Source organism: Parasteatoda tepidariorum, chromosome 7 (assembly GCF_982258835.1).
Source record: "Parasteatoda tepidariorum strain Cologne lab strain chromosome 7, Ptep-v5.0, whole genome shotgun sequence".
NCBI lineage: Eukaryota > Metazoa > Arthropoda > Arachnida > Araneae > Theridiidae > Parasteatoda > Parasteatoda tepidariorum.
The window spans coordinates 31,747,900-31,774,486 of NC_141761.1; the positions used below are offsets into that span (position 1 = coordinate 31,747,900).

Genomic DNA, 26,587 nt, shown 5'->3' on the forward strand with positions numbered 1-26,587 from the left:
TATTCTGATTGTATGCCTTAAAAAAGGCAATCGTCTATGTAGAAATATAATTGGATTACAACATTCGCATAGTGTCCGTCCAAAATATTCGCTAAATACCATGTCTCGCCTAATTTATATTCTTATTATATTTTGAAATACTTATTCCGAAATGAACACCAAAAAAAATCGTTTTATTCATTTATTTTCACATATTTCATAAGACAGGATACAAATTTAAATTTAAGAATAATAAAAAAAAATTACCGAATCGATCATCCCATAATTTTAGAAAAATACCGATTAGATACCGATGGCAGGTGATAGTGACCTTGTTTCTGACTCATCAACATGAAATTTATAATTTGTGTCACAGAGAACAAGATGACCCCAAAACACCTGGAAAAAGTATTTCGGACAGTAACAGGCGTTTTCTCTGCAGCTGTTGAAGGATTTTTTTTTCCTTCTTTTTTTACATAATGACGCAGAATGTCTTTTTTACCAGGATAGAGGTACACATATTTCCTATTCAACGTTGCCAATCTTGTGCTCAAATTCGACCACAGTAGATCAAATGCTTTCACACTTCCATTGAATATAATAGATAAAATAAAGACAAAAAAAAAATTTAATTTAAATCCATGTTTGCCTCGCTTATGCAGCTTGGATTTTTCTTTTTGGAATTTTAAGCAAGTTTTTCTTTAAATCTTCTTTAAACTTCCAAACTATAAATAGCTTGCCTACAACGCTCATTTCATTTATTGAAGTAGAGATTGCCAACTAAAATAGCGCATATTTTTGATTATAATAAAAGAATTCTAGAAGTTTTATTTATGTTTATGTAACCAAACGAACAAAGCTAAAATTCAATTTTAAAAAAAGCGCGGAGAATCAACTAAATCCCATTTAATGAGATTTTAGCCAGCTATATTAAATGTTTAAAACGAAAAATAATAATTTTTTAATTATATACAGTTTAACTGTATTATATTTCAAATTTGTATGAAAATAAGTATACATACAACTTTATTTCAAGAGTCCTCTTTAGGCAGAATACTATACTCTATTCGTGTTAGCCCTATGGAAAACGCTATTTCCCTTATTTATAATGTAACCAATATCTTTCAATCACTTTTTTTTTTTTACGTTTTATTCACTGAAATATGTTCTATAAAACCTAGTTACCTACCAGATTTTAAAATTTAAAGCTTGTATTTTTTAAAACCTTTTCAAACATATTACAATGGCTTTGAAATATTAAAAAAATTATTAAAAGGCAAATATTTAGTTATGCATTCAAATAATTTTCCACATAAAGAAGGAATCACATGAAAGAATCACATGAAAGAAACATAACTTCTTTTTTGCAACATATTGCTCTTACAACTACAGAGATCTCCCTGAAAATAAAAAAGGTCATGGTACTTTTTTTAAAAACAAAGGCACCTTTAGTTTTAAAGAGCACTAATCTTGCAAAATATATCAAGCTAGATAAGTGCCCTTCAAAATGGAACTCAAAATACTCAAGTTAATATAAGAAAAATATCTTATACAAATTCAACTTAGCCTAAAAATAATTTGCAGTAGTTACGGTAATCTGCACTGCAATCCCTTTTCTTAAAATTAAAAAATAATTTTTTTCCCTTAAAAAAAGGGGGGATTGCATCTTTACAAAAAGCGGAAGGAGGATGCATTTACCACTGTCAAAGGGCCAGCCACGCTTCTAAAATCGCTTCGAACACTTCAACCCTTTAAGTGAAATATACCTGATACAGAGAGCAAATAAATGAGTAAGCGTCAACTAGATGAATAAATGGGAAGTAGAAAAAGGGCAAATAGGTCTGTAAATATTCTTAAAAACCTATTATTTGAAGTACGTCAGCAATCCATGTTTTTAGGACTATAGTTTGACCATAATTTCCTATAAAAAGACTTCAATGAAGTTAAAGAGGATATTTTGCGTAAGTGAATACCATAAATTTTCTAAAAAAATAAAAACCTATAAACCTTACAATAGATTTGCATCCGAAAATATTCAGGAGAATGATGACTTAAAATGTCACCTATATATATTACTCTCGCAATACTGTATGTAGCTTTATAAAACAATTAATGTCATGAATGTCCTCAGAAGTGTTGTTAACTTTCCAGGACATCAAACTTATATTACAGCTTTATTATTCAATGTTTGATAGCTTCAAACTGAATTTTAATAAAAATTTAGTGACAAAGATGAAAAACTAGATAATGATCACAGTTTTTGAATGTTAACTTGATAAGTGGCCACAGATGCAAAAACTAATAGACCTTGTAAAACTAAATAATTTTACAGAAAATCAAACACAAGAAGCTAATGGTATCACGAAAATTTTCCAATTGTCAAAATTTCCACTTTGCCTACTCTTACCTTACCTTACATTACATTAACCTTACATTGCTCATTTTCTCGACCTACTGAAGGGATGAAAGAATGACTTCATATAGTTCTCAGGGATCTGTCTAGGTTTTTCTGAGAGGTACCTATTTTGTGAAAATTTAGACGTAATTTGTGAAAAATTAAAAATTATATTGAAAAATTAACATAAGAATATGGATTTATCGTTTCTTAAAGGTCTGGTTTCTTAGGACAAGCGCCTTATCTGGGCGTCAGCGGGACGTCAACGTCCCGCTGACGCCAACAAAATACTGGTTTGTTAGCTCAAGGCTTGGTTTCTTAGAACTAGCGCCTTATCTGGGCGTCAGCGGAAAGTTGACGTAGAGCTGACGACAAAAAAATACTTTTTTGTTAGCTCAGCGTGAGCAGTCGGTCCAACGCAGACATTATTTCTCATTGCGCATGCCTTAATAACGTAAACAAATATTTATTTTGAATTTGTATTGATTTTGTTATTGTCGACCAGTGTTTTAGAGAACAAATAATGACTTTGTCCAAGAAAAAACACATTATAGCTGAGCTAAATGAAGAGTGCTATGTTTAATGAAGAACCTATGTTTAATGTCAAAATCAAAATCTCGGCTGATTTCAATGTGTTGGATGTTGTCCGCCATTGCTTCTGTGGTTAACGTCACGTTGTAATCCAAGTGCAGTTGAGTTGGACGGCAATTGTAGTTCAAGATGAGCGTTCGATGACGTATACTATCAAACTCACTAATGGACCAATCATAGGTTAGCGCTGATTTCCAGCTGACGGCGTCCTGTCCTAAGAAACCAGGCCTTAAGGGATACAAAAATAAAATTTTAAGAAAAAGTATTTTGTGCAACTACCGTTTTTCCTAAAGTTAATTTGTGAAGGTACCGCTAAATGGTAGCAAATTTGACCTGAACAGACCCCTGGTTCTGCTAACATAAAATATAGATACCTACTTATGTATATAACAATATTAATACACCAAATTCAAGAATAATAAATATCATAGAATTTGGTTGATATGAAAAATTCGTATTTAAGGATTGCCAAATGAAAAAAAATTTTAACTTTCATTTTTTCTTTATCGTTAAAACTTTATGAAAAATTTATTTTAAAAAGAAATAAATAAAAGATTTTTTATATTTCAAATGAGAGAATGAGCAATATGAAAATTAAAACAATTTAATAAAAATCACACATGTCAATCTGTAAAAGCAGACTAATAAAAAAAAATAATGTGCATTGCAGCGGTTTTCAAACTGAGAAATACGAGCATTGCCCAAGAGATGCATGCTTACTCAGTCATTTAGGTAAACTACATGAAAGGCTTCGAGTTAAAAAATAATAAGCACTAATTCTAATGCTTTTATAACAATTAAAACATAAATTAGTTTCTAAACTTTCAGCATTTACTTGGTCTTTGTAGAGATGGGCTGATACTTGCATACAAGAACAAAAAAAATCAAAAGATATGTAATTCTGGTTTGGAAAAAAATGTTCGCAGTAAATGTTCAAAATCAAAGTAATAGCTAAACCAAAAACAATTGGATAATCACAAATGTATGAAAATACTTGCTTCCTTATCGCAATTTTACTATTTTAAAGTTCTTGCTAGTTCAGTACTTATAAGAAGAAACAGTTCAAATATTTATAAAAAATTGAAAGTGAAGATTTTTCAAAAAAAAAAATTGCTAGACAACTACACCTTTCTTGTTTATACATAAGGCAAAGATATGTAATAATGCTATGATTCAAACCTTTAAATCTAATAATTTTAGCTTACATTTTATAAACCTCATAAATTTCAAGCTAATCTAATAAATTAAATAATAAATGTAATTCAGAGAAGATCAATTACACAATTTTAAAACTTTCATAGAGTATGAAGTAAAAAAAAAAATACATATCCTAATAAAATTTTCAGTTAGACTAATGGTCTAAAATTGAACAAATTTGTTTCAAAAGCATTAAATACAATCAGAAAAACAGATTAATTAATTAATACAACTTACATTTAGTGTGATTTAATAAATAAATGGATTCAGATTCCTTTGCAAGAGAAGATTCTAATTATTTTCGTACTCGTTTAACCAGAAGTCCCCATTATCGGCCCCAGGTATTTTGATCCATTAAAAATTATTTATTGATTGTTATGATTCACTTAAGTGATGACATACGTATCGTTACATCATGTAGAGCAATAATTTAAGCGCAATATTTTTCGATGTAGTGAAAATACATTAAAGAAAAGTCACTCACCTTATGAACTGTCACAATAAATAAACGTATAGTACTCCTTTATAGCTCTATAGCACACGTCACAACAAAAAAGTCAAAACAAATACTGTGATTTTTGAAAGGAGAATGGTATTCCGGTGAACAGAGTCAATAGCCAAGAAATCGGATAGCGGTATCTTCTGTTCCCTCAAAAAATGTTCGAAATAAATAGTTCTATATTACTCAATGATTATTAAAGGAAGTAGCAATAGACATGGTGAGGGTAAAAGAACATGCCTAGAGGGGAAAACATACAAAGTCACGGCCAAGTTCACGACTCAAGTTTTGGAATAACACATCCGTAGACACATATGCCGTCACTTCCGGTTTTCTGGTGAATGCCAGATTTGAAATGCGCTTATATTAATTATTTTTTAAATTTCTTTAAAGATTTTCTTTCTAAGGAAAAATCAAACTTCAAACAGTGTTTTAGTTTTAAAAAAATCCAAATGAAATTTAATCTTCCCAATGCTATTATTTTAGCTTGTTTTTTTTTATAAAAATTATTACAGCTGGGGCTCGAGCCTTGTCCCAAACTCCTAGATATTAGGAACACGTAAGAGGAAACGTTAGACCTTTTTATTAATGGCAACAACAAAATTTGTAGGTTTACCTTATTTTGAGATTCATAGAATTCGCGATCGCAACGCTCGAGTACGCCGTCTAGCGGGAGCCTGTAAATATCGGACATTAATTTATCACGTTTTCATTTAGTTCCATCAAAGTCATTGACTGAATCAGACGCCATTTTTTAGCAGCAAATAAGAAACAAAATTTCCCTAAGGAAAAGGCCGAAGAACTTGAAAAAAATCTCCAGAATATTAGTAAATCTTTCAGGAACAGAACACGCCAAACATTTGAAGAAAAATTCCTCAATAATTTTTAATTTCTATTATCAACAAACTTGCAACTGTTGACTTCCGATTTCGGATACTGTTACAGATGTGTGTATTAAGGTAAAATGCATTTCTTCTGTCTTCAATTCATTACGAATTAAAGTGAAGTCAACATTGCTTTCGTCATTCCAGTGAATAAATATGAATTCAGAACATACAGAATTGTAATAGTTATAACATATTCTTCTTCGTTATAGAATCGTATATATTTCTGTATCCATATAATTCAGAAAACAACAATAAAAAATTATCCAAGTTACTTGAAATAGTGCCATTTGTGCTGATTCTTAATTAATTTAAATCGTTTTCTTGGTAAGTTTTTTTTAGTTTTGAAAGAATAAGTTCAACTAGAATTCAGCTATTCTGTTTTTAGCTACATATTCAAATTCATATCAATTATAAAATTTTGCTGTGTAGTATGTTATCTAAAAGTAATGAAGGTATAAACTATGTATCTATTATTTGAGAATAAAGTTTTCAAACAAGAAACTTATCATTTTGGAATTCTCCGGGAATCACAAATCAGGTAAGTGCAATGATTTTTACAATAAAAAATTTGCTTGTAAATATTTTTTTTTTCATTTGATGATGGTTCTCTACAGAATGGTTTTTTACGTCTGATTAAGAACTATAAGAATAATAAAAAAAGAAACAATATGAAAGTTTTTATTTCAATGTTAAGAATTCTTAAAATCGTTTTTTTTATCCTAAGAATTCTTTATTTTCCGTTTTTTAGTTTATAATTTTTTGATAAAAATTGTTCTCAAAATACTTTTGAAAAATTAAATGGTATAACATTATGTGTTTATGTATACTTCTTGTATATTCCAATGTTTGAAATAATATGATTCAGAAAAGTATGGAATAAAAATTCGGTACTTACATATTAACGCCACCGCCGCTACAGATTTGGCGGTTTTTAAGTGCCGCCAATCTACACTTAAAATTTTTGCGACAATTCATAAAATAAAACACTTTATTTAAAATCAAAATAGTTAATCGGATTTCGGTGGAAAATGAGCCGATACAGAGTTTAGCATAGATTCAAAACAATCATATCGCCATATGAACTCTGATAAATAAGATTCCAAATGAAATAACATTTCCAAAACGTACGTTTACCAAGATAAAGTTTTATGTTGTGGGAATTGGTACATTTTCGTTTTTTCGGTAAAATATTTCCCTCCTGAAAAAATAAAATTGCATCTTGTTTTGTTTTTGGCAAATCCCAAAGACGAATATTCGTAGCACTAAAAATGGCGACAAAAAAGAATTGTTTTTTTTTTTGTTTTGTTTCGTCAGCATTCTTTATTTTACGTTTCTTAGTTTCTAAATAATGATTTTTATTGAAACTTGAAATTTTTTGATAAAAATTGTTGTCAAAAAACGTTGTTTACAAAATTAAATTTCATAAAATTATGTATACTTTTTGTTCATTTTAATTTTTGAACTAATATGATTCTTAAAACTATAGAATGTAAAGTTTAAATGGGCCTTTCATGTTATATCATTAAATTTAGTAATACTATTTCTCGGGCATTAGGTATACATATTTATACTCTTATAAGAATATACATATTTTTTTCTGTTAATGTACAAATATTTTTCCGATGTGTTTTGGATGTTCCTTCTCTAATAAAAAGAGATACCATTTTGTTTTCGGTTGTACAAGAAAGAAGATCAAGCATTTTTCTTTTTTAAATTTAATAAGCCACATTAAAGAAGGAACGTTGCAATGCTACATTAACGACGTCTCCAGAGTAACTGAATGACGGTTCATATAGAAATCGCAGGTAAGCGTCTCATACAACAACGCCCCCTATAGTTCGTTGCGATCGCGAATACCAACATCGTTCATTGCTGCTCTATTAAATAAAATGTTTCTACTACGGATATTTTTATTATTCTAAAAGGATCATTCTCGTGTATTTTTCAATTCTTAATTTTTTTTAAAAATTTAATTAATAAATAATCTAACTTATTAATAATAAAACTAATTGAAAATATATCTAATTAATAATATACTTAATTTGTGTTATAATTTCCCTTGACAGGATCTCTTTTTGTTAAGCTATTTTTGTTATCTTCTTCGAAAAGAACTTCCTCCGAGTAATCTTTCAGTGGAGGAATTTGGGCGGATTTCCCATTTGGACACTTGTTCTTTTTTTTTAGAACATTTGCTTTATTTTTATTTTATTTACAGAATTTGCAATTTTAATCTATCATAAAAATACATGAATAATCCCAAAGGGAATAATTATGCATTTTCAAAAAGCGGATTTTCTCAATACCCGTTTCAAGTTAAAAATGTATCGCAATTTTAAAATTTCTCTGTGAAATTTTGAATGAAAAATCTCAAATTGAAATACAAATATTTTATCGATGTCTTCAGAACCTTTGAAAATAGCCGAAAAGTAAAATTAGTGATAAATAAATAATGTTAGTAAAAAAATTTATTTATTGAAATAGTGCATTTACACGCTTTTAGCCGAAAATGGATAAAAGGCATAACAAACATGAATATGAAAACTAGCGAGAGGACGCTTTCACAAATAGAAAAAGTCGCCATAACGATCGAAATTGGCAACCCTTTGTTTCTGTTGCCACGGGAAAGATGCATTACATTTCCTTATTATTTAAAAAGATATACGTCTGCTGTGTTTCATGTCCACAACAACTTCAACTTGCAATTCCAAATAAGTTTTTCTTTCTGTTGACAGGAGGGGTGGGATTTTAATTAGATAAAAAATGGTATTTTTTTTAAGAATAATTAAAAATTTATTTAATTTTCTTAGAAGTGTTGTAACAAAACAATTTTTTTTGTAATCCGTGAACCATATTTTTATATAATTATACTTTCTTTTCATTATGAAGATATTTTTTGTGTTTACTTATTGCTCACATTTATGTTTACTTTTTTAGTTGGTTCTTGTTCTCGGAGATTTGCATATTCCTCATCGGTGCCATAGTTTACCTGTCAAATTTAAGAAACTTTTGATCCCCGGAAGAATACAACACATCCTCTGCACCGGCAACCTTTGTACCAAAGAGTCTTATGATTACCTGAAAACATTAGCAAGTGATGTTCATGTTGTCCGAGGAGATTTCGATGAGGTATTTTAATAAAAATGTCACGTGTTTGAAAACATCGGGGATATTTATGTTTGGTGATCTGTCGTGCCAACAGCAATCTCTATGGTGCCAAATAGATTTTAAAGTTGCAATCTACTTAAAAAAATAAAACGTGTATAAGTTTGCCCGTTAGTGGCTGCGAGTTATACTCTTCGAATTTGGCTTTTTAAGTGATCATCTTAAGTTCTCGCTGGCCGCTGCCCGGAATTTGATAAGACATAGCGATTATTCTGAAATACATTATGATACAGAAGTCTTTCCAAAAGCATTCAGAAAGTTGGGGAGGTTTCCGTATCATCTCCCAGGCAATCGTCCAACATGTTTTTTATTTTTAAATTTGCAGGTCTAAAATCTTAAGGGCACCTTGGCGTGACGATCACGAATTGATCTCTGTCAAGCAAACATGGGTTTCAGGACCTGAGACATTATATGGATCATTTCTTGTTTTACCATTTTATTTTTGTGTCAGACTTAGTATCCCTATTCAGTTCCTTTTTTTTCAATATGAATTGGTTATATGTTCTTATCAGTTCTTGCTTATTCCAAGAGTAACTGCTTAGCTCTTGTAATTGGAATAAAATTTTTAAGAAGTAAAGTATAGTTTGTCTAAAGTAAAAACTCCCCACTCCATTCGCCTGGACCTGTGGCGGTGACTATGGTAACGAGGTATTACCATTTCATGTATAGGTGTGGGATCACTGTTTAAGACAGGTTTTGGCTCGGGTCAACGAGAGAAAGGGAATCTTTTTTTTCAGTCTATTGTGGTAGCCCTAGAGTGAAGGAAAGCTGCACTCACTGAAATGCGCCATTCTTGTTTCCATAGCAGCAGATGGCCTCAGGCTTTGTGGAGGGGGGTTTCTTACTATAGACAAACTATGCTAGTCATTTCGAGAGGTTCTGAAGTATGACTGTACTTTTTCTAATACCAATGTTCTCCACAGTACTTAGTATAATACCAATTATCACAATTAAGCATTAATGATAGTTTAGCCAAATTTCATTGACAACTGCACTGTGGTAAGTAACTGAAGGAAAATCACAATTGAGAATTAACATGAAGGGTTTAATTCATAACCAGCCTAGTGAACAAGTATGTATAGTTTTTAAAAAAAAAATTGCAAGTATAAAACCCTTTGTTACTTTCGCAAGCTGGTATTGATACAAAAATATACCTAGAAAAATATAAAGTGACTCAGTGATGTTTTTTTTAAATTTTTTTTTTTTGCCTTGCTACTGCTCAGTTGTGGTCAAACCAATGGAAAATTTTCAATCAATCAAGTTTCAAAGTTTACAATAGCAGCTTACTTTTTATTTTGGCAGTTTTTTATTTATTTATTTAATTGTAGAAAAAAAAAGTGAAAACTTAACAAATAAAGTGTAATGATAATTATACATTTAATACAGGAAATTTAAAAGTTGTTCACATTTACTATTTAGGAAAAAAATATATTTATTTATTAGACGGAATTTTAAAATCTATGTAACTTTTTATAATGAAATTGATTGACTGGGATTTATGTTATCTTTACTTTCCTAAATAGATGTGTTTACTTATACAGTAGGGAACCGATTATCCGGAACGATCGGGACCATTGCTATTCCGGATAACTGATTTTCCGGTTTTCTGAATCGCTACAAAAAGCCGTTTTTTTTTATTGTTAAACCAAACTAAAAAAAAAAAATTTTTGTGGAAATAATCTTAAAAAGAAAAAAAACAATGGAGCAATACACTAATGATTATTTCCAAAATGATGATAAGGTAAACATCTTTCAAAAAAGAAGGAAAAATCCTAAAATCTTATGAGGGAAAAAAAATTTTGTTTTAAAAAATGGTGGGAAAATTTATCGAATTTCGTTCCGGTTTTCTGATTTCCGGATAACGGGTTCTGTACTGTATTATTTTTAGTTTAACTGCATGTGTGTTCTGTTTCATATATGTTTTAAAAATATTTAATTCATAGTTAATAATTGCAGATTGATGGAATTATTTTTTTTACGGGTTTAATTCTGACTTACTATTAAAAATAATTCATTTTAAAAAAGTATAACTTGACTTTACTTTTCTTAGCTTAAAAGTTTCATTGCCTTTTTTTTTTTTTTAGTATGAATATATTTGCTTGTCATTCTTTCAATATCTAACATAATGAAATAACTTTTTAAAAAAAATAGAAATAGCTATTAATTGACAAGAACTAATTTAAAGTCATAATATGAGTAAGTATGTATGATTTTGTAAGAAACTCTTTACATTTATTTTCTTTAAAATTCTTCATCTCTATCTTATGCTTATTTAAAAACGATGTATTTAATACCTACTAAATTAGAAAGAATAAAAATAGATTGCAAATATATACTGTTTAAAAAGTTGTAATATTAGATTTAGAGAAAAAAGAAATTTTTTTCTTTTCCAATCAAATCGGAAGAAACCTATTTTTTCTGGGTAGCTTTTCCACTGTCAAAGAAACTTACCATGTCTGGTTGAAGTAAAATATATTTTAATTTAAACTGATTCTATTTCTTTCATCTTCCGTACTTCTTCTCTTGTTATTTTTACCCATCAATTGTTCTTTCTCAATTTTATATATAACTTTAACTTGTGTTGGTACTAAAATGGAAGTTCTAAAAAGTGTAGTATTAAAATTGCTTACATATTAAAAAATAAGAGTTAATGATTGACTTAAAAAAATAATTCTCTTTACAGAATATGAATTATCCTGAACAAAAGGTTGTTACTGTTGGACAGTTCCGCATTGGTTTGTGCCATGGCCATCAAGTTGTACCTTGGGGTGATCCAGATAGTCTGGCCCTGGTTCAACGACAACTGGATGTGGATATTCTTATATCTGGTCATACTCATAAATTTGAAGCATATGAACATGAAAACAAATTTTATATTAATCCAGGATCTGCTACGGGTGCCTATAATCCTTTAGATAGGTAAGACACTTACAGTTTTTATAGCATTTTCTTTTTTAAATTAAAGATAAAATTTCGTATTTGTATACCCTTTCTTGTTAATTTCTTTATTTCACATTGCTATCTCATATCTGTATCTACAATTTTCACCAATGCATGAAAGCCATTTGAAAAATGATAGATATGATTATTTCATCCATGGTTTAAATCTTTAAAAAAAACTGATGTTTGTGAAAAATTTGCCAACTATGCATGCTTATTACTCATTAAAATAACCCCATAAACATATTCTGATATTTTGTGTGAAAATGAAATGAGTTTTTGATTTGCTAACTACCAAGAATTTTCTATTATTACTTTTTGGTGTGGTCAAAAACTTTCAATGTAAACATGATTGCAATAGAAAAGCAATTTCTTTCATGTTTTTATAGATGGGCTAGAATTATTATTATTCTAGTCTTATGCTATATTTTATCAACCTTCCTTTAAAAACTTTATTTATTCACCAAACCATGCATTAATTGGCTCTTATTTTATTATTTTTTTTAAAAAATAGTTGATTTTAACTTATTTCAATATGTTTTTTCATTTTGAGAAGTTATTTTTCAAACCGTTTAAATATTAAAGAACTACCTAGAACATGCTGTGATTTTTCATAAATGAAGTAATATTTTTTTAATTCTCTTCCATAATTCAACTGTCAATTATACTCAAGTTGATGTAAAAGAAATGGAAAAGTATTTAGCTGGTCAATAAATTCAGATTACTGAACACCACATAATCAAGAATTTATTATAACCCACATTAATTAAATTATTCAATATAGTGTAAAAAATGAAACTGTTATATGTATGATTTAAGTGCAACATGAATTTCCAGCACAAAATATCATTTTTTTAAAAAACATTAATGTTTAATTTGTAAATCACTTAAAACATGGATGTATATACAATAATGATATCAAGCATATTTTGCTACAACGTATTATACTACTACTTATTATACTATATCATTATTGTTTTTAATAGGTATGTGGCTTCTTTTTAATATTGTAAATAACTGCATTTATTTTAGGAAAGCTCACCCAATTAGTTTTAAATAATCTTTATTAATTACGAGCATTCTTAATTAATTACTAAAGTTTCTGGTGAATATGATTTTTAATAAACTGCCGCAAATATTAGAAATTTCAATTTAAGGCCACACAAAAAAAAATTTGTATATAGCTGGATTATATAAAGAAAATTATACTAATTTTCTTTTTCAATTGTATTTTTTAATGTATTGAAATTATAAAAATTTACTTGTTTTATGGAAACTGTTTCACAGTATTCTTTTTTTGCAAATGTCATCATCCCTATGGTGAAATTGGGGCGACACATTGTCGCAGAATGTTAAGAGGTCTTGCAGGAATAGTTTTTATTTTGGAAATAAAATGGAAGACCTTTCTTTGAATCTTGCAATAAAGAAATGAAAAGTCCCTTCTGCAGATTTGTTTTCAAAAGATTGCTTTTCTCCAACACCTAATGATAAAGAAATGCTGCAAATTTTTAATATTTTAAAATTCCTATGTCTTTCGTTGCACAATAAGTATTCTCATTATATTTTTCTAAGAAAAATTCCGATATTATTAGGACTCAATTTTAAGCTTTGTATAACTTTGAAATAACTTTTTGACAAGCTTGATTTGCACCGATATCCTCGCATATCAATGCAGTGTTTTCAACATTTTTCTTTACAGTTACTGCTACAAATATTTGCTTGTGTTTTTAGAAATCCTGTTGTTCTTAAGCAATTTTTTTATGAATGCAAAAATCAAATTGCACATTTAATTATTTCTTTTTAATGTTACCGTACCACATACCTTTTTCAGCAGTTATTGCTACTAATTTTCACGTGTTTTTTTTTTTTAAATTCTGATATTTTTCATTTCATATTATTACAACTTATGAAATTTAAATGCACGTTTAAATAATCACTTTTTGACATGCTCAATTTACACTAATAGTATCGTAAATTTATTAGGTACTTTGATTGTTTTTCTGTGATTTTGTGTCCATGTGATTTTGTTGTGTTTTTTTCGTCTGTTACTGCCACGAATTTTCGAATCTTAGTATCTCTTTATTATTTTTTATTTGATAACGAATTACAAAATGCTGATAAGAAAACAATTAGTGTTTTTCACCCTTTCAAAACGCAAGATTATTGCCCATAATGTTAAAATTAATTCTTTTTTATCTTCAGGAAAGAGATTATTGGAACAATAATAAAAAATTTTATGCAGTGTTATTCTATAGATGGAATAATGGTTTTATCAACACAAAGTACCTCTCTTATTATAAATTAGTAGGCTATATTTATTACTATTACAAATATCATAAAGAAAAATGTGAGTGCTTTAGAGGTTTGTTGCAGAAAGCCAAAAGAAATTCTGCCTTAGGGGTAATCATTCATAACTCATAATTCTATCTAACATGGTCTTACTTTTTTTATTATTTGTTTTTTAATACAGTGAAGAATTTAACTTCCATTTCCTTACTTGATAATTCACTATAAAATGATTTTCTCTTATATTTTCTGTCTGTAATGACTCTTGCTGTTCCCATATTCCCCAAGGAATTACAATTGTATTATTATTATTTGATTTGTAATTTTTGCATTGTAAATATTTACTTCATATAGTTTTTTTAGTTTTACTTTTTTGTCAGAGAGCAAGTTTGACAAGTTCTTCCATTATAAAATAAATTTTTATTAAGATAGTTTTTCTAAAAAATTTTATGTTTTTAAATATATTGATGCAATATATAGAAAATGTTCAGATTACAATAATGCAAGCAGTATTTTGAAAAACTTTTTTCTTTCGCCTGTAACATCTAAGAAATTTTATTTTTTATTTCTATTTACACATTTAGTAACAATGAGATCAATACTTTCTAAAATTATGTGATTTTCATTGACGCGAAATTCATGACAACTATATTGGGGAATATCTAATTATTTTGATATTAATTGGAAATTTATTGAAAAATATTTGTTTTTTTATTGTTTACAATTTGGGTGGCATATTTTTTGCTGGGGAGCTATATTCATTTAATAAACTTGTTACATAACAAAGTTTCAAGAAATGCTACAAATTCATCTGGTTGTCAACAATAATTGTATTATAAAGAAAAATCAAATACATATCCTGCACTCCAATGCATCATAAAAATAAAAAAAGGGAAGAGCAAACTGCTGGAAGGAAGTGTGTGGCAGACATTGGTCTACTGCTGTTGTTAATTAAGTAATTTATATGGTTGAAATCAAAATTAAAACACACAGTGAACCATCATTTATCATGAAAATCACAATAAACAGAGAAGTAAAAAATTTAATGTAATTGATTGATTTAGTAGTATAATTGATAAAGAAATATTTTGTTATCACCAAATATATAAATATTACTTAAACTAAAAAAATAATTTATGCTCTTAAAGTTGTTGCCTTTTCTTTAAATGTATTTAAATCTTAAATATATTAAATATGAAAGAAAAAAAAAAGTTGCCGTAATGATATTTAAAACTTATATCGAAAAACAAGTTTAAAAAAACTTACAAATTAACACAACGATACTAATTTACAATTTTTCAAAGTTAATTTTAAAAATTTACCATTTTTAACCACCAACCTTCTAAGATCGCTTCAATATTTTTTAAGTTCTTATTAAATTTTTGTTTACTACAAAAAGCCAGAGAATAGTTTTTGTCTAAGTATAGTATTTAGTATAGTGCGAAATTGGAATTCTCAATATTCTTTGGAGAATTTTCAACAGTTATTTTGTATTTGTTATTTCAATAGTTGTTTCATAATCACATGTATTGACTGAACCAGTTTAATGTATAATTTATTATAAGATTAAATATAACTTCGTAAAAAAAATAAATTTACTGCTTAAGAATTGCAAAACTGTAACTAAATCTGTGTAATAAGGTTAATATCATTTGATTTTATTATAATACAAGAAAACAGCATTTTTAATTTTGAGCAATAATAAAAACCTAAAGCCTAATAATAACTATAAAATAATAACTCAAAAGGGATTTAAATGACTTAAAGTCAAATATCATCTTAACTTTTACTAATTTCACTCTGCGGTTCTTCTGGTAGTTTATTTCTGGCCTTTTAAAGTTATTCTCATTTGTATGCTGCATATATGCTGCATCCCTGGGAAATGATTGTGCAAACTTAAAATTATTTTGGGGAACTATTGTATTGAATGCTCAATATGCCCTGCTCTTATCTTTTTGAAGTTATGCTGTCATCTAACCCTCATTTGATCCTTTTCAAACATGAAAACATTTGCCTTTCTAGCAAACTTAGATATTGAAACTGGCTATTAATTCGTAAAAGTGAAAATTTTAATATTCATATTTTTGTCTCTAGTAAAACAATATACTTTATGCTTAAAAAGCCATTTTCCTTTTCACCAAACTCAATAGTTGATGAGATGGCGAATTCTAAATATGCTTTTAATCCTTTTTTTTTAATTTTTGAAAAACTTTTAACTTTTGATATTTACTCCATTCAGCAGTATCTTTTGAAACGTGAAATACAAGGCTGTCATCCAATCGCAATCGGAGATATAAGGCCTGTAATATTTTAGGTCCTCTCTTCATTTTTTTTCAGATAAACCTGTAATTTTTTTGAAAAGTAGATTAGCATTATTACATTTGTTAGTTTTTGATAAATATTTTTGTTTTTGCATAATTTAAATGAATATGAAATATTTTTGCATCATCCAAATCACTTTTCATTTTTTTAAACATTAGGAAAATTAAACTTTAAAATTAAAATCTAAAAGCAGACAAATGTGTAGTTTTAAATTACTTCTTCAAAACTGCAAATTTCATAATTTTAATACTTAACGTTTCTGAGAAAGTATCTATAGAAGTTCTAAAAAATTATCAAGCATTATTTCTACTAATCTAATAGAGCAACCCTCTGTTTTTCAGTTTTAATGGTGTCAGAAAAACAGTTTGTTATGTACAAAGTATTTCTTTTGAAAGATATCCCAAATTATATTTTTATTTTCTTTATATGATGCATTTCATTGCTTTACATGCGAAATAAGTCTCTTGTTTATTTATTTATCTGATATAACTTTTTTTTTTGTTTTGTTTAAAAATAAATTAAATATGATTACATTGAAAAGAATTTTTTTAATTGTTAAGTTAAGATTTTATGTGGATTAATGTACTTAAGATGAAAGCTTTTTTATGTGTGTGTAGAATGATGGGTAAGGTTGGTTGTGTTGCCCATGCAAAGTGTGAAGCATAATTTTAAAAAAATACAATTTTCCATCTTTCATTTTTATAAGTTTTAAACGTTTAACTTGTGTTAATTAAAAGTGTTATTAAATTCCTTGTATTAACTAATAAAACATTGAAAAATTGTAGCAATTTATGTACTAAAAATAAAATATTTCTAATAAAAAAAATATGCTCTACAAAAAAAATAAAAATTTTACAAATAACAGGGTGCGTAGCCAAATCTTTGAATCAAAAATAAGCACTTTTTAAAAACTTTTCAAGCATTTTACAAAAATTTTCAAGCACTCAAAAAATTCATATTCAATCAATGATATTATTGAAAAACAAGAACTTTTTATAAAGAGTTTTAGCATTAAAAAAATTCAAAAAGAAACGAACGTAAATCAAAACAATCAGTACTTTCCCACATCACCGAGTGAATTCAACTTGACCCTGAACTCAGAACAAAAGTACCCTTACCCCCTACGTCAAAAAAGTGTTAGAAGTAAAATAAAATAAACAAAAATTAAATTAAATTAAATTAAAAAGAAAAACATTTCATAAGGATCTGATATTCTCTATCCGAATTGGAGCACTCGGGTTTCGGTTTTAAGTGTGCGCGCATGCGCAAGTCATAACGTGGGTACGACATGAAGTTTGCGTGAATGACTACGTAGCAAACACCCCATTTTTCGTGAAATGCATGGAATCCACCAGATATCACTGAAGAAAAAAAAAAAATTGTGGAAAAAAAGCACTTTTTAAAAACACCAGCTGAAAAAAGCACCTTTAAAGCTTTTAAAAACGAAATCCCCAAAAAAGCACCTTTAAGTACTTTTTACAAACGCTACGCACCCTGAATAAGTTTGTTAAAATGCTTAAAATGTATAAAATCATAAAACTCGTCTGATGTAAAATTAGTAATTAAAAGTTTTTTGCTGTCAGAATGTTCTTAACATAGAAAATTCCTGCATGTCCAGAAGATTCTTTTAAAATTCATTGAAGTCTTGTTATATCCATTTTTTTTAAACAAACTTAGTTTATGCATTAAATTTTATTTCTCATAAAGTAAATAAAGAAGGCTATTCACATAACATCAACAATGACACTAGGCCAAAATGAAGTAAAATTCTGTGTTTTATGAACTAACTTCAACTTTCTCCCGAAAACTCTTATTAATTAAAATTGAAGTTAAATGTGAAAATGTTTTTAACTAAAGTGTCCCTTCTTATTAAAATGACTGGACATGCCTATTGTCGTTTTATCATGAATACACAAAATTACCGTAAATATTTTCTCTTAAATAATACTAAATAAATTTTGATAAAATGAATGATGCACTTTATTGAAAACTAGCAGAATAATTTATCTCACAATTTTTTTTTGTGTTAATATTTGCCTAGAAAGAACATTTGAAATAATACAATATAGATGAAAATTAATAAATGATTCCAGGCAGATTCTTTTGAATACGTCCAGATAATTGATAACACTAAACAAACAAACAAAACCCTTCCAAAAGAGATAGGAATATGATAGGTTTTAATTCAAATCCAACCTACTAAGGGGATTAGCATTTCATAAAATGGATGAATAAATTTAAACAAGGAAATTATAATTTTAGTGTACACTGTAAAAAAAAAAAGAATGTAATGCATCCTTTTAACATACTGATAAAAGGCATACAGTGGAACATGACGGCTCAATATGCACTTTTGATCATCAATGTGATCTGTATTTCCCTAACTTTTCAACGATAGATCACAAATACCCAGTATAAGATTATAGGGAGTTTCCTTCATTTAAAATATTTCACATTTTATTGCAGTAACATCAAAAGAAATAATGGTTTATATCATTTTTTTGAAACCTTTGCTAAATCAAGTAATTTGAAATGATTTTCCAAGAGAATAAAGAAAATAAAACTAAATTTTGTTCGCTGCATTGAAAAGAACGGTTCAGTGTGAATATTGGAATGAAAATGTGTCAAAATAACATGGTGTATTACGATATGTATTTGTTTTGAAAGTGAATGAGTCGGCCTAACACAGGGTCATACTAAATTGTGTACACTGTATTTATTGTTGCCTAAATCTATAATATGTAGCTGATTTTGTTTATTAAGATAATATTTTTTAGGATATTGGCTTATATTTAAATATTTTACTGAAATGAAATTGATAATTATAATATTAAGATCTATTTACTTCTTTTAAGAAATTTATTTAAATTAAATGCAATTTTATTTTTCAGTGCTGTAATTCCGTCTTTTGTTTTGATGGATATACAGTCTGCCACTGTTGTAACTTATGTTTATCAGCTTGTAGGAGATGATGTTAAAGTTGAAAGAATAGAATATAAAAAAGCCTAATTCACTTCACTTGCATTCCATCTAAGCTACTTCTTGTACATAGTTATTATATTCCATCGAAATTGAAACTAAGCATGTAAATTGACTTCTGATTATCATTTGTTAGTTTTGATATACTACGTTTTTTGTCTTGTTATATATTAATAAATGTTTACGATAAAATCGAATGTTTCTTAATAATAGTATGTGTAAATTGTTAAAGTAAACGCAAATATTTTTTTGAAATCATTGGAAGAAAATTGTCTGATTATTTATTTTTAAATGAAAGACACAACATGTAGATATATTAAAAAGTGAAAACTCTCTGTGATTAGTGTGTTTTCTACATTCATAGAAACTTTAAAAAAAAAAATAATAATAACAGATATTGTGTCTAACGTAACCAAGGACAATAAACTTTACGTTCTTGGCTTTCAGTGGTTTTAAATATTAACTTCAATGTATTAGCAGATTATATAATTATAGATTAAATGATTAACACTTAAATGTAATTACTGAAAGAACTTTCAACGAATACGTTTCTAGAAAAAGGAATTAAATGAAAAATAAATAACTAAATGATGAGAAAGATGATTTTCCTTTTTTAGCATGACAAAAATATAAGTGTAACAATAAAAAAAAAAAAAACATAGTACTATTCCAATAATAGACTTATTATAATAATTTTCCAATATAAAATTTAACAATTTGTGACTATAAAATTTTCTTAATTCTTTTAATTTTAAATTTCAATCAACTTTAATTGATTTTGTTTCCATTGTTATCTATTTATATTGATTCTTTTGTATTGATTGACTCTATTATATCTTTAAATGTGGCTTGCTTTTTAAAAAAATTAAAATTCTCTACATTGAGCTTTAAATTTACCAAAAATTAAAGAAGTTTTTCAAACTAAAAAAGGGTTATCATGGTAGTTAGTCCATGCTCAATTTGAATGTAGTTCACTGTCGGTGTAATTTTGTAAGACTTCTTTTTAGATGACACAGAAACATTCTTTTTCCACTCACTCCTTGATGTTGCAACCCATAAAAAATCTCGCCTCCCTATTTTTTCATCAAGGTTTCAGTTTTTTGAATAAGGAATACTTAATGTTAAGGATCTAATTAAGTATGATTATATTGTCGCAATGCCCTTTCTACACCATATAATTTCTGCAGTTAGAGAGTCTAAAAATAAAAACTTTTTTTTAATAAAATAAAACTTATGTATTGTATGGCACAATATTTCTGATCAGGTTTAAATTCTTATATACATATTAATTAATAGTTGTATCTCATAAGAGCTTCTTCATTTAATTATCTCTTTTAAAATTTCAATACATTTCCTTTTCGTATGTATGATTTTAATTTATGACTATATTTAAAATGGTTCCTAACATAAGTTTTTCTTCACTAATTCTGCTTCTAGATATGATGTACAATATAATTTAAAAGTAATAACTAATAAGTTTTGTTTTTCACATTTGAAATAAGCATTACGTAAATAGCATTCAAGCGTATCTCAGTTATTTACTCTTTCATGAGATGCATATGTACACACGTAGAAAGGAACAAGGATGTCATACAATAACATTTTATTTATAATTTATATGTCGAGTACAAAATAGATTTCTATTTACAATCAACTTGAATTCACCTCTTCTGCAATGCAGGCGTCAAACAGTATTTTTAGTGAATACATTGTACATATAAAGGTAATAGGAATGTATCAGTATAAGAGGCAATTTTAATTTAACACCTTGACATACAAATTTTAAAGTTTCATTTACTGCAAAAAAAGATGTTTCATTCTTTATATTGTAAGTCTTCATCGAAATAATTTTTTTGCTGAATACAAGGTCTTCAATTATATAACGTTTATTAAAAAAAAATTAGAAGCTTAGTGGCCAAAAAAGTGAAGTGTTTTCCCAAAAATCTTTTTATTATTATTACTGGCTTTAATGTATTATGAAAAACGCATAGAAACATTTGTATGTCAAAGAGTTAATAAAAACAAACTAAAAAAAATAATTATTTATTGCAGAAAGGTGGAGATAAATATCTCCTGAAGCAAAAGTAACTTTTTTTTTTGTGGAAAAGGGGGAAATCTGCAAATTCTGCAATCGATGTCTGCACATTCTCATTGAGCTATCAAAAATGCTTAAAATACAAAGATTATTAAGTTCAAGCTTTTGACAAAATATTACACTTCAATTAGGTAATTTAACACATGATTCTAGAAACAGTTTGATTTTCTTTCTTTTGCTCCAAATTGGTTTGAGATTCATATAAAGAAATTGACTGGTTTAAAAAAAAATCTTTATAAGTTAGAATATCTTTAATCCCAGAATCTTGTTCATATTTTGGAATGATTATCAGTAATATTACTACTATACTATTATTATACTGTGAATTTGTGGAGCCTTATCCTCCATTCCCCCTGGCCCACAATGGGCTGTTACAGGAATGCTTTTTACTTTTGAATACATAATAATGTCTTATTTGATTAAAATATTCTGAATGTAGAATTCTTAACACTTAAATCCCCTTGTATTATGGCCACTTAAGATCATGTTCCAAAGCAAAATAGGTATCTCACCTATAAAACTAAATTTTCATTTTTACTTTGGATCAAATTTTATTATGTATGCAGATGAATCCACAATTCCCTCCCTAGTTTAATATATATATGTAACAGATACAACAGAAATTCACCATGGATTAAAATAGAATTTTTCTTGTAAGATCGTTTTTTCTTGTAGGCATTTAAAATGTGAATTCTTGGTTTATGACTAACATTATGTAATTTAGGATAGTGTTTCTCAACTGACTATCAGAGGATTAATATCTGCATTAGTATTAAAATAAATTTTATATATTTAAATAGATATAGGCTCAAAATATTCAGACTGTAGAAAGCTAGATTGTACATTGTAGAGATGAAACAAACTGGGTCGTTTTAGTAAATTGGGTTGAGAAACACTGATAAAGAGCATGATTCATTTCATCCCTACTCACCATAAATTATAGCCTTCTGAATCAAAACATATTTTATGATTGAAAAAATCAAAATTGGGATGAAATAAAAACAACTTAATTCATTTAAGAAATTCATAACTACAATAATATTAAATAAAGCATTTAGATGATAGTCCAGCTATTATTAGTCTCTTATATAATACTCTACTTAATGTTATACTACATGGAACTTAAAATTCACGACAGGTTCAGATTTAAAGAAAAAAATTTTGAGGTTTTTTTTAACCCTGATAGTTAATTCAAAATTTCTGTATTAAAAAAAATTATCCTGTCACGTAAATGTATTCATGACCGATAACAAGAAAAAATTTGTTATTACTATTATTCTTTCATAACAAGTTTGAGCATTGTTCAAATTGAGTGTGAGTTATATATATTTTAACCCAAAATATGATTTCATATAAAATTGCTATACATTATACTGCATAGAATCGGATATTTACAAAATTCTTAAAAAAAAAAAAACTTTGCTCACATATTTATCTATAATTATGTGAACAAAGTTTTCAAAAAACAAATTTTCTTTCTGTCGTTCAAGTTATTTAATTACTATTAATGATTAAAATATGCTATTCAAAGAGCTTTTAAACTATTCATAATGCAAAATCCTTTTTTTAAAAATCCAGATTGATTTATACTTATAACCTTTATAAATATAAAATATAACATTTCCCTATTCATTAATTGGCACAGCACCAGATTCTTTAAAGAAAGGAAGAAAATTTCTTGATTCCCAATATTCCTATATTTAATAACAATTAAGTTTGAGCTCTGGTTAAATTGAATATAAGTTACATAATATACAATTCACAATATCGTTTAACGTGCAAGATATTTATTCTCTCAAATAGTATGAGCAATATTCACATAATTCCAGTAAAAACTGTTAGGGGAAATCAGATTAACTTTTTATTTCTTTGATCATTTTGTTAACCAATTATTTCTCAAGAAGCTTTTGAAAAAGTTTAAATTTTCTATAATTTTTTTTAAAACTGACTAATTTATACATAAAGTCTACAACAAAAAAAAAAATAACTTAGCCATATTTATTCCTTGACCTATCACATACAAAAAAATAATAAATTTTAAATCAATATAATTAAAAAATAGACCAAATTAAACCTTTAAAAATTTTTTCATTGAGTTATAAAATTAAATTGGTAAAGAGGATTCAAAATACCATTTCATAGTGATGACATATTATAAAATTTATAAGTTTCTAAAGTATAATTTAAATAAATTATTAATAATTTTAAATTTTTTCCACGCTAGTTATTATTATTCTCATATTTAACTGTATTTAAAAAACATTTTGACATTCATTCCATAAAAATAAAACTTACAAAATCGAATGATATACTGACTATGCTTCACAAATTTTGATCAAATTTAATACTATAATTATCTTAATACTTACACTAATAGGACATAAATTGTCAGCTAATTGTACACTTTAAACTGCAATTTTGAAAGTACGTTACTGGTATAATTTTCACAAAATATGGGGAATCATCATGTGATTTAACAGTAAGAAATTTTGTTTTGAGCAATAGACCAAATAACTTTTTGTGATGATAATACTGTTTGATAAAATCACATTCCTATAAATGTTTGCTTTATTCACAAAACAAGATAATATTAACAGGATTAAAATTCAACAATAAACTTCAAAGCTTCACAATAATTGTTCTTAGAAAAATAGTATGGAAATTAAAATTGAGACCATGTCTTCAGTGCTATAGTTATTCATAAACAGTCTAATTACTTAAACTAAATTACTTTTTTCTCGAAATACTATAATGACAATAAAAATCTGTAATCAAACAGATGATGTTTGTTCGAAGATTATTGGCATACCATTTCACAATAACTAAAACATAATTCTAAATAAATGTTTTACAACCTAACATGATAAAATATGTTAAGTATTTCTTCATATAGTTTTAAACAAAAATATAATATATTAACACATAAATATTTTTTATATTATAAAAAACTTCATTCCTTTACAGCAAATATACATTGAAAAATATCAATTTTTTTTCTTCACAATAATCACAAAATAAAAATTCTTTATCACAAAATCAGCCTATTCTTTTACCAGGAATAAGTTCCTGATTAAGAATTATTGTCGAGTTTAGAAACTTCCAGATTATATTTATAAATTAAATCTAAGCAAAAGGAAGCGAAACAAAAAAAATATGAGAAAATCTCTCGTCAAGTCAGTACACGGTACAAAGGCAAAGTTTCAGTTTGCCTCATACAGGTATACACAATTGTATAATTTTTAAATTTCAGTACACAAAAAGTACTTCGTCAAATAAACATATAACTAAGGACATACAAAAATCTAGTTTCATAATATAATCACATTGTATATATTTGCTTTATAAATAACAATACTGGCCTGATTTTATTCATGGACATTTGTAATTCTATTACATAAAGTTATTGTGTAAAAATCTTTATGTTTAAAATGTTCTTTTACATTATTTAAATCATATTTCAAAATTATGTATGGTTTTAGTTCATTTATTAAAAATAGTTAAAACAAATCTGATTAAAAGTAGAAATCTTATATTTTTGTTATTAAATTAATTTATTTTTTAAAATTACATTAAAAAAAAAAGACTATATAGTAGAGAATCATTTAATGACAAATTTATCAAAATTTTAAAATAATTGACTAAAATGTTAAAACATAACACATAATGAAATTAATAAAATTTAAATCTCATCCTAAGAACGTTTAAGAAATGTAAAAGAACAATGGATAGGTGTTGAGTTTTTTAAAGAAGGCCCTTTAAAAGCAGAAAACAGTAGCACTGTCCTGCAAATCAATAGAAAAAATACATAAGTCAATCACTCTGTTAAAACAGAGCTCGTCAAATAGGTAAAATAACAAATCTTTGAAGTGGAATGGTGGTTAAAAATGACTTTGTACTTCCTTCGGGAAACAAATCTATTCTTTATGTATCAAAGATATTCAATCTGAAAAAGCAAATTAAAAAGAATTACTAATCCATACAATATTAGAAAAGTGGAATCAATCATTCATTGCTTAAAAATTTACAATTGAAGAAAAGAAAAACATCTTTACAGCATCCCCCAATGATAAAGAAAATTTTTTAATCTTACTGATGAATAATTTTTTTTAGAATTATACATCAACAAGACGGGTTTTTTTGAAAAATATTTTATACAGAGGTTGTTCTGTAATCATTGCCCTTAATGTATATTTTTAGTATCGTTTCAAAAATTAGGACAAAAAGCATACACAGCTAGGATTTCAAATTAAAATTCCAGCAAGGAAAAAGCAAATATGCTACAAAAATATATTTAATCACCTAAATGGGGAAAATAGAATGACAATCATCAAAACCAATTTTAATTGCCTGATGTAGCTTGGATGAGTTTCAGAAAATCACCGTTTAACTCTTCTATTTCTTGATGCTTTGACATTTTCAGTTCTACTTACCTAAGTAACGATTCATAAGATATTGATAGCCTTTTTATTTTTGTCCCACTTAATTTGGTACCCCTAATGTGTATGCAATGTCTTCAAACGGGATTTATACCGAGCACCCGGAATACTTTGATTTATTATGAATTATGCATTTTAATTTCTAATATGTTAGTCATTAAGTTATAAAAAATTAATCACTTTTTAAATTTACAGTGTAAAATTAAACTTAACACAAGAGGACTCATATTTATGTTCATTAAAACTGTAACAAGCCTTTATTGTACATAATTATGAAACACCAGATATATTTGAGCAAATTAACCAATAATATATTTTCACCTTGCCGAAACTGCTCAAATTAATTAAGCATGTAAGCTTGAAAATGCTAACTGAAAAGATACTAGAAGATTGTGGAATATTTAGAGAATCAAATTTTAGATGTTGATAAAAATAATAATAAAAACTTGGATGTAAAATGTTTAGAATTTAATTTTTACTGATACTCCCAGCTTCAGCGAATGAGAAGAAAAAAATCAACCTCCCACTATTTAAAAAAAATATGTATAGTAAAAATGGTCATATTTGCTTTGATGTTTTTATGTCCCATCATAAAACTAAAATTAGTAATTTAAAAAAAACAGATTCTCTAATAATATTTTTTTTAAAAATGTAAGTAGCATTACAATCACAATTTTATCACCAAGTTCACAGTTTGGAGAAATGTACTACTAAAATTTTTCACTCAAGAGGAAGTTGGGGTATATATATGCAACAATAATAAATTGAACTTATACAGTTATATTTAATTTACAATTGATAAATATAAAAAATTATGCT

At 27.1% G+C, this 26,587-nt stretch overlaps 3 protein-coding genes across 8 annotated transcripts in view; 1 reads left to right on the forward strand and 2 right to left on the reverse strand.

The window, feature by feature from the left end:
• The window catches only part of Hmgs (hydroxymethylglutaryl-CoA synthase), a 31,478-nt gene extending 26,474 nt beyond the window's left edge, over positions 1 to 5,004 (reverse strand). Inside the window, exon 1 of the mRNA XM_043039330.3 lies at positions 4,647 to 5,004. The gene's annotated coding sequence lies outside the window, so the exon portion shown is untranslated. The remainder of the gene's footprint in view (positions 1 to 4,646) is intronic.
• Positions 5,005 to 8,155: 3,151 nt separating this feature from the next.
• On the forward strand, positions 8,156 to 19,572 carry Vps29 (vacuolar protein sorting 29). The gene is made up of 4 exons (XM_021145898.4): positions 8,156 to 8,311; positions 8,483 to 8,674; positions 11,394 to 11,629; positions 19,150 to 19,572. Exons 1-4 carry the CDS (start codon positions 8,309 to 8,311, stop codon positions 19,265 to 19,267), a joined length of 549 nt encoding a protein of 182 aa, XP_021001557.1. The 5' UTR covers positions 8,156 to 8,308; the 3' UTR covers positions 19,268 to 19,572.
• Positions 19,573 to 20,823: 1,251 nt separating this feature from the next.
• The window catches only part of LOC107452215 (uncharacterized), a 166,357-nt gene continuing 160,593 nt past the window's right edge, over positions 20,824 to 26,587 (reverse strand). For all 6 annotated transcript variants that reach the window (XM_043039333.3, XM_016068548.5, XM_016068549.4 and 3 more), the window contains exon 7: positions 20,824 to 25,275. The gene's annotated coding sequence lies outside the window, so the exon portion shown is untranslated. The remainder of the gene's footprint in view (positions 25,276 to 26,587) is intronic.

Bases quoted from the DNA above. Each gene is read 5' to 3' on its own strand.
- Vps29 (XM_021145898.4), top strand. The intron at 8,675-11,393 runs GTATTTTAATAA...TTCTCTTTACAG, and splicing joins TCCGAGGAGATTTCGATGAG to AATATGAATTATCCTGAACA. The intron at 11,630-19,149 runs GTAAGACACTTA...TTTATTTTTCAG, and splicing joins GCCTATAATCCTTTAGATAG to TGCTGTAATTCCGTCTTTTG.